A 16,205-nucleotide genomic window follows, 5' to 3' on the forward strand; every position below is an offset into this window, starting at 1 on the left:
CTTGTGCTTCTTTTATTAAATTTATACTTAAGTATATTATTTTTGATGCTATTGTAAATAGAATTGTTTCCTAATTTTATTATCACACTATTTACTGCTACTGCATAAACATACACTTGATTTTTGTATATTAAGTGTTTATACTATATATCTTGCTGGTATTGGGCTTTTCTCTTTTTGTTTTTCTGGCTGCACCATGTGGCATGCAGGATCTTAGTTCCCCAGCCAGGGATGGAACCCATGCCCCCTGCAGTGGAAGCACAGTCTTAGCCACTGGACTGCCAGGGATGTCTTGCTGAGATTGTTTATTAGTTCTAATAGTTTATTAGTGGATTCCTTGGGATTTTCTATATATAAGATCTACAAATAGAGATAGTTTTACTTCTTTCTTTCCAATCTGGATGACTGTATTTCATTTTACCAATTGTCCTGGCTAGAAATCCAAGTATGATGTTGAATAGAAGTGGTGAAAGTAGAAATCCTGGATTTTTTCCTTATTTTAGGGGGAAGCTTTCAGTCTTTCACCATCAAGTATGAAAATAACTTTGGTTTTTCACAGTTAACCTTTATCATGTTGAAGACATTCCCTTTTATTGCTATCTTGTTGACTTTTATCATGAAAGATGTCAGACTTTGTCAGATGATTTTTCTTTGTCTATTGAGATGATCATGTGGTTTTTGTCCTCTATTCTATTAACATGGTGTATTACATTCATTGATTTTCAGATGTTAAACCAGTGTTGCATTCCTGCAATAAATCCCTCTTGGGCATGATGTGTAATTCTTGATATATGTTGCTGGATTCTGATTGCTAGTATTTTGTTGAGGACTATATTATATTTTATATCTATATTCATAAGGAATATTGGTCTGTAGTTCTCTTGTGTGATGTTTTTGTCTGATTTTAGTATCAAGGTAATATTGACAACTGTAAAATGAGCTGAGAAGTATCCGTTCCTTATCATTTCTTAGAAGGATTTGTGAAGAATTACTGTAAATTACTTCTTTGAGCACTTTATGAAATTCACCAGTGAAGCCATTTTGGGCCTGGACTGACTGACAATGATTGACTTGATTAATTTGGGGGGAGTTAATTACTGATTCAGTTTATCTTCCTGCTATTGGCCTATTTAGATTTTCTATCTTCTAATTCAGTTTTGGTAATTGGTGTATTTCTAGGAATTTGTCCATTTTATCTTAGGTTGTCTAATTTGCTGGCATAAGCTTATTCAAAATATTCACCTTATAAATGATTCTATTCCTGGAAAGCCAGTAGTAATGTCCCTTCTATCACTCCTGATTTTAATAATTTGAATTGTCTCTCTTTTTAGCTTGGTCTGTACAGCTAAAAGTTTGTTGGTATTATTGATCTTTTCAAAGAACCAACTTTTAGTTTCACTGATGTTTCTCTATTTTTCTGTCCTCTCTACTGTTTCTTTCCTTCTTCTTGTTTTGAGTTTAGTTCACTGCTTTTGTTTCTTTGTTTGGGGTTTATTTTGTCTATGCCTTGTGGCTTGCAGGATCTTAGTTTCCCCACCACGGATTGATCCCAAGCGATGGCAGTGAAAGTGCCATGGCCTAACCACTGGCTTGCCAAGGAATTCCCATACTTTGCTCTTCTTCAAGTTTTGTAAGGTGGAATGTCAGGTTACTGATATGAAATCTTTTTTCTTTTTAAATCTAGGTATTTATAAATTTCCCTCTAAACCCTACGTTAGTTAGATCTCATAAGTGTTCATGCATTGTATCTTCATTTTCATCCATGTCAAAGTATTTTCCAAGTTCCCTTGTGATTTCTTTTCTGACCCATTGGTTATTTAGAAATGTTTAATTTAATTTCCATGTACATGTGAATTTCCCAAATTTCTTTCTGTTATTATTTTTTTCTATTTTAATTTTGTTGTGCTCAAAAAACATACTTTATAAGATTTCATTCCTTTTAAATTTGTTGAGGTTTATTTTATGACCTAATACATGGTCTGTCCTGGAGAATGTTCCAGGTGTACTTAAGAAGAGTGTATATTCTGCTATTGTTAAATGACATATTCTATAGATTTCTGTTAGGTCTAATTGGTTTATGGTGCTGTTCAGGTCCTCTATTTCTTCACTGATCTTCTGCCTAGTTGTTCTATCCATTATTGAAAGTAGGGTATTGAAGTCTCCAGCTATCACAGTTGAATTGTATTTTAATCTTTTCAATTCAATCAGGTTTTGCTTCATGTATTTTGGGGCTCCATTGTTAAGTGACAGCATCACGTTTTTGTGATGGCTGTAAGCTCTAGTGAAAAGTAACACTGATGCATTGCCCCCATCAAACTGGAATCTGAAAGGCATTTGGAAGTTTTGTGTTTTTTTCCCCAGCATCCAGACCACCATGATGAACTATAGGGTAATGGTTAAAAACATAGGCTTTGTATAGTTATATGACAGCCTGGATGGGAGGAGAGTTTGGGGAAAAAATCAGTTCAGTTCATTTCAATTCAGTCGCTCAGTTGTGTCCGACTCTTTGGGACCCCATGAACCACAGTATGCCAGGCCTCCCTGTCCATCACCAACTCCCAGAGTTCACCCAAACTCATGTCCATTGAGTCAGTGATGCCATCCAACCATCTCATCCTCTGTCGTCCCCTTCTCCTCCTGCCCTCAATCTTTCCCAGCATCAGGGTCTTTTCCAATGAGTCAGCTCTTCGCACCAGGTGGCCAAAGTATTGGAGTTTCAGCTTCAACATCAGTCCTTCCAATGAACACCCAGGACTGATCTCCTTTAGGATGGACTGGTTGGATCTCCTTGCAGTCCAAGGGACTCAAGAGTCTTCTCCAACACCACAGTTCAAAAGCATCAATTCTTCAGTGTTCAGCTTTCTTTATAGTCCAACTCTCACATCCATACATGACTACTGGAAAAACCATAGCCTTGACTAGACGGACCTTTGTTGGCAAAGTAATATCTCTGCTTTCTAATATGCTGTCTAGGTTGGTCATAACTTTCCTTCCAAGGAGTAAGCATGTTTTAATTTCATGGCTGCAATCACCACCTGCAGTGATTTTGGAGCCCCCAAAAATAAAGTCAGCCACTGTTTCCACTGTTTCCCCATCTATTTGCTATGAAGTGATGGGACCAGATGCCATGATCTTAGTTTTCTGAATGTTGAGCTTTAAGCCAACTTTTTCACTCTCCTCTTTCACTTTCATCAAGAGGCTCTTTAGTTCTTTTTTGCTTTCTGCGATAAGGGTGGTGTCATCTGCATATCTGAGGTTATTGATATTTCTCCCGGCAATCTTGATTCCAGTTTGTGCTTCTTCCAGCCCAGCATTTCTCATGATGTACTATGCATATAAGTTAAATAAACAGAGTGACAATATACAGCCTTGACGTACTCCTTTTCCTATTTGGAAACAGTCTGTTGTTCCATGTCCAGCTCTAACTGTTGCTTCCTGACCTACATACATGTTTCTCAAGAGGCAAGTCAGATGGTCTGGTATTCCCATCTCTTTCCAAATTTTCCACAGTTTATTGTGATCCACACAGTCAAAGGCTTTGTCATAGTCAATAAAGCAGAAATAGATGTTTTTCTGGAACTCTCTTGCTTTTTTGATGATCCAGCAGATGTTGGCAGTTTGATCTCTGGTTCCTCTGCCTTTTCTAAAACCAACTTGAACATCTGGAAGTTCAAGGTTCATGTGTTGCTGAAGCCTAGCTTGGAGAATTTTGAACAATACTTTACTACCGTGTGAGATGAGTGCAGTTGTGTGGTAGTTTGAGCATTCTTTGGCATTGCCTTTCTTTGGGATTGGAATGAAAACTGACCTTTTCCAGTCCTGTGGCCACTGCTGACTTTTCCAAATTTGCTGACATATTGAGTGCAGCACTTTCACAGCATCATCTTTTAGGATTTGAAATAGCTCAACTGGAATTCCATCACCTCCACTAGCTTTGATACACATATAAATATGGCTGAATCCCTTTGCTGTCCAAGTGAAACTATCACAACATTGTTAACTGGCTATACTTCAACATAAAATTAAAAGTTTAAGGAAAAAACAAACAAAAATACATAGGCTTTGTAGTCTCTCAAACCTGGGCTCAAATACAGACTGCAAGGGAATTCCCAGCTGGTCCAATGGTTAAGACTCTGAGCTTTCACTGCCAAGGTCCTGCGTTCAATCTCTTGTTGGGAAACTAAGACCCCAAAAGCTATGTAGCATAACCAAAAAAAAAAAAAAAAAAAAAAAATCCAGACTGCTATTTACAACTCATGTGACCTTGGTTAAGTCACAAAATGAATGGATCAGTTTCTTTCTCTGTAAAATGGGGATAATGATAGCACCTACCTCATTGGGTTGTTGTGAGGATTAAATGGGATCATGTATATAGCCTTAGCCTAAGTTAGTGTTTGCCATCGGTCTGTCTGCTGATAGCAAAGGAAATGGCATTGTTGGAGTATATTCTCACAAGTAACATGGGAAGGGGCCCAAAAAACAGACTAAAAGAGAGAAGCCATTCAGAAAGAAAGCATTTGCTATGAATAATCTCCAAATCTACACACTTACCATTGTTAACTCTCCTCTGTGAAAGTCTTCTCTGATCATTCTAGACTGAAGGGCTCTCTCTCTCCTCTGAACTCCTCCTGCAATTACTGTCTCTAAATTACATTTGGTAGCGGACTTCCATGGCAGTCCAGTGGTTAAGACTCTGTGCTTCCAATGCATGGGGCTTGGGTTCCATCCCTGGTCAGAGAACTAAGATCCCTCTTAAGTGAGGCATGGTCAGGGAAAAAAAAATACTTGACTAGAATATTTTGCCACATGTACGTAGTGCAGGCAGACTAGCCCTGTATGAATACAGAGAAGTGATGTGATTTGAGGAACTGAAAAAAATGCTCCCCCTACTCTCCTCCCAAATAATGTACATGCCAGCATCTCTCTCATATGCTTGACACATTCAGATGCCCCAAATTCTACTATTAGAGCTCTGTTCTTTTAGGTGCCCTCCATTGACCATCCTCTTTGAAATACACACTCTTGGAATTGTACTACCTGTTATACACTTTCTCACTAAAGCACTACTAACTTGTCAGATTCATTTCCTTCTGCTAGAAGAGATACACCATCACACAGGTATAACACAGGCTCTGAATAGAGTGGGGTTGGAGACAGTGACAGTTCCGAAGGAACATGAAACAAACCTCACCCGTACAGCTGACTCTTGGACCAGACACATACCCATGTAAGAGTCCAGCTCTGCCCAGACACCAAGGTGTTCACCCCCACCCCACCTCACCCCATGCCTTTTCCCATTGCAGAAAAGGCTCCCCATGGGGGCCCCCATTGCCCTCATACCTTGGGGCTCTTAGCCACCCAGGCCATTCATTTCTACTCACTCTACTTTCAGGGTCAGTAGCAGCCTGGCTGCCCCTTCCCTCATCTCTAGCAGCCAAATCATGCTCTCTCTTAGTACCCACCACCCAGCTGGGCACCAGAGACCCAGGCCCGAGACGCCAAGTGAACTCAGCCACAGTCCTCAGCACCAGGACTCATCTGTTGATTCTCTTTCTGGGTTTAGATTACATGCACAGCGCCCACCGCCCTGTCACTGGGGGCCACCTGGGGAAAAAGGAGAGTAGTTATGTGGGCAGCGTGGGCACCAGCCCCAGGAAGTCGAGCCGCTGCACGCCCCCACCTGCCGACTCTGAGCTTGTCAGCTTTTGCTACCTCCACATGCGGGAACAAAGGAAGGAACAGGAAAGCCGGATGGATGTCAATGAAAACTTAATCTTTTTTGAGGAGACCAGGCCCCGGACCAAGTCTGACCCCACGTCCAAGAGCTCTGGCCAAGGTTATGAGGCGATCCCCGATGACTTTGATGCAGCTAGCCTAGACCACGAGCCCTGTGCCAGCAGGGCCCGCTCCTACACCTTGGACAATTCCCTTGGGGCTGAAGCCCTGAACTTCTACTGTGACTCTTGCAAAGCCAAACTCCAGGAGCAGCTGGGCCCTCGAAAAGGTGGGAGGTCTGGCTCCTCTCGTGACAATATGGTGGACTTGATGTCCCTCCCACCCCCCGGGAGTGAGGAGGAGGAAGAGGAAGAAGATGAGAGCACTTCGCTGTTGCCTGCCATCGCTGCCCCACCTCCTGGTTTCCGAGACAACAGTTCTGATGAGGATGACCCCAAGCGCCGGGCTGCCCAGAGCCAGGAGCAAGGACGCCACCTGCGGGGGCTCTTGTACGATGAGATTCCAGTGACACTGATTGACAGCGTGCAGACCCGGACAGTCCGAGATCATGCCCAGGAGCTAGATGATGCCCTGGTGTCCACTCTGCAGGCTCTGGAAGCCCTGGCAGCCTCAGAGGATGGACCACATCCCCCACCCCCACAGACTGCAGGTAACAGCCCGTTCCTCCTCTCTCTTGCCTCCCCTTCCTTGTCCTGGCCAGGCAGGGCCAATTTCTTCTTGGTGACATTTCTTCCTCCCAAGCAAAGGTCAAAGTCAGCGTGATGTGTCAGGGCAGTGGATGGCCCAGAGGCAGTTCAGATAGGGTTGGGGGAGCAATGATGCTGTGACAGGGAGCTTCTGCTCAGCCCCCGCTACAGGTCTGGCTCTCACCATCCCATCGCTTTGGAAATGTCTTGCGGATGGACTCCAGGGATTGGGGCCGTGACAGCTACGGAGCCAGGCCAGAATGGAGGATCAGAGCAAAATTGTGAGAGAGATAGAAGACAGGCAAGGAGCATCCAGCATGCATGTGTCTGGAAGAAAAACAAAATGACCAACTAACCACATAGGGACCTGGGATCAGAGGAACCAGGAGCCATCACTGCTCAGGGCTAAGGCCTTTATCTTGCCTCAGAGTTTTGGCTCTCAGTCAGATGCACCCAAGTCCTGGCTCCTTCACCATTTTTCAGTGTCACCTTTGCTTTTCCAAGGCACTTAACCTTCTCTGAGCCTCACTTTCGTCATCTTAAATGGATTTGAGAACAACAGTCCTATCTCATAGGGGTGTTGTGAGGATTAAATTGAGATCATTCCTGCAAAATACATAAAAACTTCCTAGTACATAGTAGGGATTCAGTAAGTCGTAGTCATTGTTATTATTTGGCAGGCAAGCCATACAACAGGCATGCTATTCCCTGTTATAGACCCACATACATCCATCTTATAAACAAGCCCACATGTCTGACATGCACCCATAGTCACATGTACATCCTTCCATACACATATGCCTAAAAGAGGTCAGTGCTGTAGTGAAAGGAAAGAAATAGGGAGGAAGAAGGCATATGGGAAAGCATGTGAGGCAAGGAAAAGTGTGGACAGAAAGTGAAGCTACTGGGGTCAGAGGGAGCCTAGCTGACCAGGGCAAGCACGTGCCTTTTTTGTCTGTAAGAGCATCCTTGGTGTTGGGCAGCCCCTATGTGTTTGGCCCCTAGGCCTAGCATGACTCTCTACTCAGAGTCTGGAGCTCCAAGCACTAGCTGCTCCCAGGCTAGAGGCCCGTGTGGTAGCCAGAGAGAGGCCAAGGTCTGCTAAATGGTCTCAGCTGAGGGGACAGTAGGCCAGTCTGACCAAATGAGGAGTGCCAGAGAGAGGGAGCTCTCTTTGTCAGCTCTCTTCAGGACAATTAACAAAAATTTCCTAGGCTGTTGAGTCTAAAAATAGTGATGATTAGCATGTTATGTTGCCTGTGATTTGCATGTTAATTTGCCATCAAACTGCCCAGATCTTCTCTCTGGCCTCTTTTGTTTCTCTTTGGATTCCAGCCCTTCATTACCCCTCTCCCAGCTTGCCTCTTTGTCCCCTCCCCTCCCCGCTTCACACCCTCAGCCCTGCAGGTCCCCCAGGGCTGACTGGATTTTCCCAGCTTGAAATCCTATTGACTAACTTTGACCCTCACAGACCGTCTACATATGATCAGAAAGGACTTGACCTGAGTAAGTGCTGAAGACCCCTCTTCCTGTCCTTCCAGGTCTGATTGTGCTGGCCACAATCACCCCTGAATCATCACTGGACTCGGGCCATGAGACCAATTCTTCAGAGCTCACAGACATGTCAGAGATGATGTCAGCCATGAAGCAGCACCAGAATACCACTTACTTCCTGGCCCAGCACCTCAACAAGGACAGCCTCCTGGCCCGCAAGGACCTGCCCTTCCGGATCCAGAGTTGTGCGGCCCAGGCTGTTCTCACGGCCCCTTATTCTCTCGGGCGCCCAGATCCCAACCCATCCCTCCAGCCAGTGGTTGCAGGCCAGAGTCCCGGTCCCCCAGGCGCTCGGAGGAAGCTGCCCCCATCGGAGGCCCAGCCACAGCGTGAGCGAATGTACACCCTGGCAGTGCACCCAGCACTGTCCCCACAGCTGAGCGAACCGAAGAATCTGAGCCTGCTGTCTCCAGTTCCTGAGGACAAAGGGCCTGGCCACACTAGGGCAGGCCTAGAGATGTCACTGAGGGCGGCCACGCCATCCCTTAGTGAAGAGCAGGTCTCTGAGCTAAGGGAGAATCTGCCCAAGGAGGTCAGGTTGAGCCCCAAGCTTATCCTGGACCCAAAGGGCAGCGTGACCCCAGCCATCATCTCAGCTGCCCTACAGCAGGTGGTTCACACTAAGAGCCTACCTGCCCCTGCTGGAGCCTTGGGGAACACCCCCAGCAGTGGGGAGAGAAGGCTAGAGGCGAGCATGGGGAGGTCAGAGGTCAGCCTAGTAAGGCCAGAAATTAGCACAATGAGTGGCAGTGCCACTAAGAATCTGAAGTTCAAAATGAGCCCCGGTGCTCCAGAGACCTCTCGCGGTTCCCAGCAGCAGCTGAGCCCAGAGGTCTCTTCCAGCTCCAGAGCACCCACAGGCAGCCGAGCTGAGAGCCTGCACCTCTCCCCACAAGAGGACAGGCTGCCTGTTCAAAATTTCCCTACCAAAACCTATCTGTCTCGAGCGAGTCGAGAGTCAGCAGGCAAGCAAGGTACTGGGGAGGTGGCAGGCAAGAGCGGGCCCGAGGGTACCAAACCTTCTGTGCACAAACAGGGCACCATCTCTGGCCATGGGGAGAAGGGGCAGCTGGAGAGCACCCCCCAAAGCAGCAAACTTGAGGAGGCCAGCCTGGTTCCCCGAGTTAGCTACCCCATGGTTCTGCAGAGCCCCAGCTGCCCGCCACGAGGCCAAAGCCCACTGAGGCCTCAAGCCGCCAGCCGGCAGGTGAGCACTATGCCCTCCAGAAAGATTGAAACCACCCTGGATGGAGCCCACTCAGCCTCCGAAGGCCCTGCCAAGCCCAAATCTTCCCGGGGTCCTTTCCGGCTCCGTAATTTATTCTCTGCCACCTTCCCAACACGCCAGAAGAAGGAGACCGATGAGCGGCAGGCCCAGCTGCAGAAGGTGAAGCAGTATGAGCTGGAGTTCCTCGAGGAACTCCTCAAGCCGCCAAGCCAGGGGGAGCTGCCGGGTGCCGAGTACCTGCAACCTCCAGCGCCAGGCCGCTGCAGCTGCCAGCTCCGCAGCAGCCCTGTGCAGCAGGGACCTGGCATGTCCCGTGAGCAGAGGCGCAGCTGCGATTGCAAGCGCATGTGCAGGGGGTCCCGGCCTCAGGCTCCCCAGACGCCAGTGCCCAGCCTCCGGGGGAAGGATCGGGACAGGGTCCCCCCTACCCAGAGGCAGCCAGAGGCCGGCCCAGGCTTGAGCCTTGACACCCCCACCAGTGTCAGGCGCATCCGCTCCACCAGCCTGGAGTCCCGAGAGTGCCGATCGGACCCTGAGAGTGGTGTTTCTTGCCTGACCACGTGTGCCTCCGGGGGTGAGTGTCTCGGAGCTCCCAACTACAGGAAACTGATGCGCCGCTACAGCATCAGTGAGCTGGACCAGGGTGACAGGGCCTCACTGACCTCAGACATCTACCCGCACCCACCCCTGGGCATGCTGCCCAGGGAGGCCAAGGAGGTAGAGGCGGGCCTCCCCCTAGGCGTGGGTCCCAAAAGCAAGTCGCTGGAGTCCCCGACCTTGGGAGACCCCTCCTACGTCCATGTCGCCCCTGAGACCAAAGGGCCCCGACAGATGGCCGTGTTCTCACTGCCAGAAGAGGTGTATCGGAAGCCCGTGGAGCTGGATGAGGACAGTGAGAGTGGCAAGTGCTGCTCCATCCGCTACTGCTTCTACTACCGCAAGTGCGACATGGCAGATGACGCCAGCGATGGCAAGGACGAGCTCTCCTACTCCATCCCCATGAAGATCCTGCCCGGCATGAAGCTGGACGAGCAGGTAGTACCCGTGGTGAGCAGGACCCTGCAGGTGTTGGATGCCGCCACCTGCAGCAGCAGCAGCCCCGAGGCATCCCGCACCCAGGAGATCGACCTGCGGGTGTCCACCTTCGAGGGAAGCCTGGCCAAGATCAATGCCCTGCGGGCCCATGCCTATGGCCTGCCCGACGGCTTCCTGGCTGCCCGGCTGGACACCAATGAGCTGCTGACGGTCCTACGGCAGTGTGTGGCCAGTCCTGAGGCCCGCGCCCCCAAGCCCTACGTCTCCCAGATCTCTGAATACAAACTGGAGCTGGCTCTCAAGTTCAAGGAGCTCCGGGCCTCCTGCCGCCGCGTGGCCAACGTGGACAAGAGCCCCACGCACATGCTGGCGGCCATCACGGGCAGCTTCCAGGTGCTGAGCAGCCTCATTGAGACCTTCGTGCGGCTGGTGTTCATCGTGCGCTCTGAGGCCCAGCGCCAGGAGCTGCTGGCCAAGGTAGAAGAGGTGGTGAGGAACTACACCTTCCTGCTGCGTGCAGCTGAGGAGTCCACTGCCCGGAACCTTAACCAGCAGCAGCAGCAGCAACAGCAGGCAGCAACAGTTATGGGGGCAGCTGGGGGCCACCCACCGGGCTCCCCAACTTCAGCGACTGTTATGAGCACATTCACCCACTCCTTAAAGACCCTTATTAAGTAGGCCATCTGCCCAGGCCTGCCCCCCTTCTCCAACCGTGGCCCCAGGTTTGAGCTTTGTGGTCTTTGCATCTTGTGGTGAGTATATGTGTCCGCTGGGCCAGTCAGGGCCCCCCTGAGCCCTCAGTCTCCAGGGACTGACAAGTCCCTGGATTGGAGGCTGTCCCTGAGGGCTCCAGGCAGCTGCCACCCTGAGTATCCTCGCCCCTTCCCTGGCCTCTGGGCGTCACTGTGAGGGCCACGGCCCCCCCACCCCGTCACTACGCCCATCACAGAGCTGTATTTTCTCTCTTCTCTAGGGCCGAGACGTGACGTCAGGTCCACTTCCTGCTCCATCGTGGGAGTCAGAGGGAGGCAGGCCTGAAGCCCATGGGTCTCGAGCTCCTCTTGGCACCTGTTCCCCTCCAGGGCCACAGCGGTGCCGAGCAAGCGGAAGGGAGAGGGCACACGGCCCAGATGTGCCCAAGCTCTCACTCACTCGGCAGTAGCCACCCTGAGGGCTGGTGCCCAGGTGGTGGGTCTGCAGAAAACAGCCGCTCTGGGCTGCTGGCGGCCAGCTCTACAGGCTGGCAGCCTTGGGAGCGCTCGCCCCTGGGCCCAGTAGCTCCACACCAGCCATCCCCAAAGTGCCCTGTCCCTTGCTGATGGGCAGGGCAGCTCAGTCCACTAGGGAGCAGGCATCTGGGATTACCCCGCTCGTCCTGGGTAAGGTACCTGGTGACCGCATCTGCCCTGGGGAGACCCAGTGCAGGCCTCGGAGCCCGCCCTGCCCAGCCCGGCCCAGCACAGGGGCTGTCGCGGCCAGCATGCGACTCCTCTCAACATCTCTCTACCAGACAGACTGTCCTTAGGAGTCCGACTTAGCTACAGATTGGGGGTGGGGGGTGGGGGGTGGGGGGCAGGGGGTCGGGGGTGGGGGGTGTCGATGACTATATCTTAAACTTCTGGAAGCTAGCGTGATATGTTAATCCTGAGTATATGCTTTTGGCTGTGTATTGACCCTGTGGATTTGTCTCTCTAAGAAAAGAAGCTGAGCGCCTTACCCGGTGCAGTCCTGCACCTCTCTCTCCCCCTTTCTCTCTCTCTCTCTCCCCTCCCCCGGAGTCATCTGGAAGGGAATTCACACTGTTTCGCATTCTTCTTGACACACATCTGCTGCCGTCACCGTCCCCCCACAGTGTTCCTGGGAGTGAAGACACGGAGTCCCTACTAATTGCCCATTGTAGGGAACAAAGAAAGCCAATGTTTCTTCTGTATAGATTGCTTCTCATGCACCTCTCCATATTCCCCACATGCTTGTGCCCTGTGTCTGCCTCATTCATCGTTCTGTGAGAGGCTCATGTGAAACCTCCCGTTCTTATGTGAGTTTTATAAAGATGTACACTGTGCTCAACCCCCACCTGTCCTTGGTACCCCCGAGTGTGATAAAAGACCCCCTGAGTGGCAATTCTTCCCGGCAAGGATTAGGGGAGCTCGTTCTGCAGAAGCCAGCGCCCTCCTCTTCCTTGCCTCTCCTCCCACAGGACCAAGTTGTTTAATGGGCCAGAGATGCAGCCAGGTGGGGAACCCTTGCCCCCACGACCACTGTGAGCCTGCGTGCTGACATGGTCTCCCTCTTCTCCCAACCTTTTGATCCTGCCTCTTCACCACTTAGGGCCCGCCTGTGTCATTCATTCCACCACCATCCTTCACCTCTCCCTCAACCTCATGGAGAGGACACATTTTCTAATGTCTGTATATAGTATATATACTACATAAAATATATAAATTCTATATATATACTAATTTATGTCTTGTTTTTCAAACAAGAATGATTAAATCTATTCATCTTACTATCCCAATAAGTCTTTGCAGTGCCTCTGTGTGGAAGTCCTTGTGTCCTTGAATTGTTGGTTGCTGGCAACCCTCTGAATGCTCCCACTGGGCCCCTCACCCATCTATCTGGGCCCCGGTAGACAAGGAGAGCTGAGAACCTTGCTCTTCCAGCCTCCCCTTTGCCCCTCTTAGAAGTCTCCTGTTGGTCACAGGAGTTGGGTACTGTACTCCTTTCACTTGACCCTGGGACCTTTGGCTCAACTGGCCACCATGGCTGCCAGCTCAGAACTGACTGGGCAAGGGTAGCACAGAAACACCATGTGCTCCGTGCGGAGAGCACTGGACAGCCTGGGAGTTGGAAGATAGAGATTTAGGTCAGCTTTCAAGTTGCTTTGGGAAATGGGGCCTCTTCCTCTGAAACTGCTCCCAGTTACCTCAGAACTAGCCTGTAGTTAAAGCTAGCCAATCCTTTGCAATGGCCTCTGGCAGTTTCTAGGGACAGGGGTATTTCCACACAATAGAAGCAACAGGACCCTAAGCAGAGCTGACTTCTCTGGTTTTTCAGAGAGTTACCTAATGGGGGGCAGCAATTCTATTTCTCCTGTTCTGGGTCCTTGTGGTAATCACAGGTCCCACAGGTCTATGAGATACATTTGTGCCAACTAGGAAAAGTTTCTCCCTGCTGCATCCACCTGCCATGATGAATTGGGGGGAGGGGGACAGGCCTAGTCCTCTGGGTGATGCTAGGCCTTTGGACACATAGCTTGGTAATTTCAGCCCCACTTGCTTCTCTGGCCGAGTGTACATCCTATACAACTGTGTACAGTAGCCCTAATGAGTCACTTCCTCCCAAAGCTTGGGCACAGATGCTTTTTCTCATGTTTGCAAAGGTCATGGCTAAAGTGGTTTGGAAGCCAAGCATGGAGGAGGAGCCAGAGACAGCACAGTCAGGCTGGGTGGCTCTGCATGTGGGAGGCCACCCAGGGTGACCTGGTGGCAGAACTCTTTGGGGAAATACCGGCAAGGGATACATCCCATGACATCAAGGTTGGGACTCTTGAAGTCAGTCCCAGTGTGAACAGAGGCCTGCCACCACTCTAAATGACCTGATTGGACAGTCCAGAAACTTGCAGTCCTGTACCACACCAATAGCTCCTTATAGTCAGAAAGCATTTCTTATTCAGTTCTATAGTCTGGGTATGCACCCACACAGTACCTGCCTGGCACATAATAGGTGTTCAATAAATATTTGTTGAATGAATGTGTTGAATGAGATGACTGCTGTGAGAGAGTCCTGCCAGACCTCTGACCCTCATGAAAAAGGCCCTTTCTCTGGGAATGGCTAACCCCAGTCAGTGCAGTTGGACAAGGCCCAGCAGCCTGGCATCCTCCTATCAAAGATGAGGAGTCATGTCCATTACACATTTTGCAATGGCCTCTGGCAATTTCTAGGGAGAGGGGTATTTTCTACAATAGAAGCAGCAGGACTCTAAGCAGAACTAACTTCTCTGGTTTTTCAGATACCTAATGGTGGGTGCTGATTCTGTTTCTCCTGTTCTGGGTCCTTGTGGTAATCACAGGTCCCCACAAGTCTATGAGATACCTTTGTGCCAACTAGGAAAAGTGTCCCACAGACTCAGAGCTGAGTTTCACCAGTTACTTTCCAAAAGCTTCACAAACTCCCCTGAGGTGCTCAATGGGCTCCTTTTCTCCTGACCTGGGATGGTTCTCTGCAATAGCTGGGAGACCTGGGTGGGGGTTGGCACAGGCTTCTCCCCACCAGCACCTTCCTCACCATCTTTGGCCTGAACTAGAGCCGGAAGCTGATCCTCTCCAGCCATCCTGTACCTGATACAAGTCCCCAGAGCCTGACTCCTGCCTTTCCAACTTCAGGCCATTCGAGGAAAATGGGTTCAGGCTACTGGCGTGGGCCCAGGATGCCTGTGGTGTTGGCACAGTCACATTTTTTTTCCAAACTGCTATCAAGACACTGTGGATCATAGGCAATTTCATCAACAATGAATTGCAAGGGCCTGCCTGAGCCAGAACTTCTTCTGCCAAAGGGGCAGGAGAGGATCGGCTACCAGCACTAGGAAGGGGCATGATTTTCTGTCTAAGGATCAAATTTCTCCAAAGAGCCACTAGGATGGGAGTACTAACTCCATCCCATGCCGCATCCTGTCAGGCTGGGAGCCAGACTGTGAGTGTGTGTCTTCAGAAGAAATGACCCCTGAGGGTTCAGTCTCAGGTCTGGGCAAAATGTCCTGGATTCCAGATGGGTTTCTTGGTTTCAATGCCCTGACTTGCTGGGAGCAACCATTATATGGAAACCATGGAGGCCTGACTTCTCACAGGTACAGAATTTCTTGTTTCACTTTGGGTTTCTGCTTCCCACTCACAATCACGGCCCACACACCACCAAGTCTGCAGGTGCTGCCCATGCTCCCAGTATCTCAGGGATACTGTCTGACGCCCTCACTGACCTTTCCAGCTGCAGGTTCTGGACCTACCACTTAGCAGTGTGCTCACTGTGAGCTGCTTGCCCTCCCATCTGCGATGACTGTCCTTCCCTCTGCATATTGACGCCTCATTCTAATGTTCACTGCTTTGGATGAAAGGAATATGAATAAGTTGGGAGCCTTCCACAACACAGAAAAATTTGATCCCTGACTTTAAATGTGCACACACACACACACACGCACACACACGCGCGTGTATGAGCATCTACCATATGCTGGGCGCTGTGTTAAATACTTTACATGCATGATCTTATCAGGTTTCCCAGGTGGCGCTAGTGGTAAAGAGCTCACCTGCCAATGCAACAGACACAAGAGACATAGGTTCGATCCCTGGGTCAGGAAGATACCCTGGAGGAGGGCATGACAACCCACTCCAGTATTCTTGCCTGGAGAATCACATGGACAGAGGAGCCTGGTGGTGGGTTACAGTCCATGGGGTCACAAAGAGTCGGACACAACTGAATGACTTAGCATGCATGCACACATGCATGATCTTAAACCTTCTAAGATCCTTAGAGAGAGATACTACAAGCATATCCACTTTTCTTGGAGGAAACTGAAGCCTAGAGAGGTTAAGTCACTACCTTGGTCATACAGCTGGTGAGCAGTAAGCTAGCTGGTTTCCAAACTCAGACCAAGCTTTCACCTGATACCCTGCAGTACTCAGCCTAGTGCCAACTTTAAAGCCCCTCCCCCTGAAAACAGAGGCACAGGCGCAGCCACACTCATCAGAGGATGGTCTGTAACTGTTGCTCAAGGTACAGGCAGTGTGTGGGTCATTGGTAAGGTGGGGTGGAAGGTGCAGGATACTGCAAGCCCAGCTGACTCTTCACCCAGTAGCCCCAGTGCCACGTGACTTTCAGAACCAGTGGAGTCATATAGAGCAGCTGTGTCCAAAAAGTCACCATCATCAAAAATGAAGGGAACACCCCTTCCCCATGTTCCTCAAATGGGAATC

At 49.8% G+C, this 16,205-nt stretch overlaps 1 protein-coding gene across 1 annotated transcript in view; it reads left to right on the forward strand.

Annotated features, from left to right (window-relative positions):
- Window positions 1–11,773, forward strand: part of FRMPD3 (FERM and PDZ domain containing 3) — an 80,127-nt gene extending 68,354 nt beyond the window's left edge. The window contains exons 14-15 of the mRNA XM_061135884.1: window positions 5,564–6,385; window positions 7,964–11,773. Coding sequence (XP_060991867.1) covers window positions 5,564–6,385; window positions 7,964–10,917 — 3,776 coding nt within the window. The 3' untranslated portion in view covers window positions 10,918–11,773. The remainder of the gene's footprint in view (window positions 1–5,563; window positions 6,386–7,963) is intronic.
- Window positions 11,774–16,205: the final 4,432 nt, after the last annotated feature.

The sequence above is a fragment of the Dama dama genome, chromosome X, assembly GCF_033118175.1.
Source record: "Dama dama isolate Ldn47 chromosome X, ASM3311817v1, whole genome shotgun sequence".
NCBI classification, from domain to species: domain Eukaryota; kingdom Metazoa; phylum Chordata; class Mammalia; order Artiodactyla; family Cervidae; genus Dama; species Dama dama.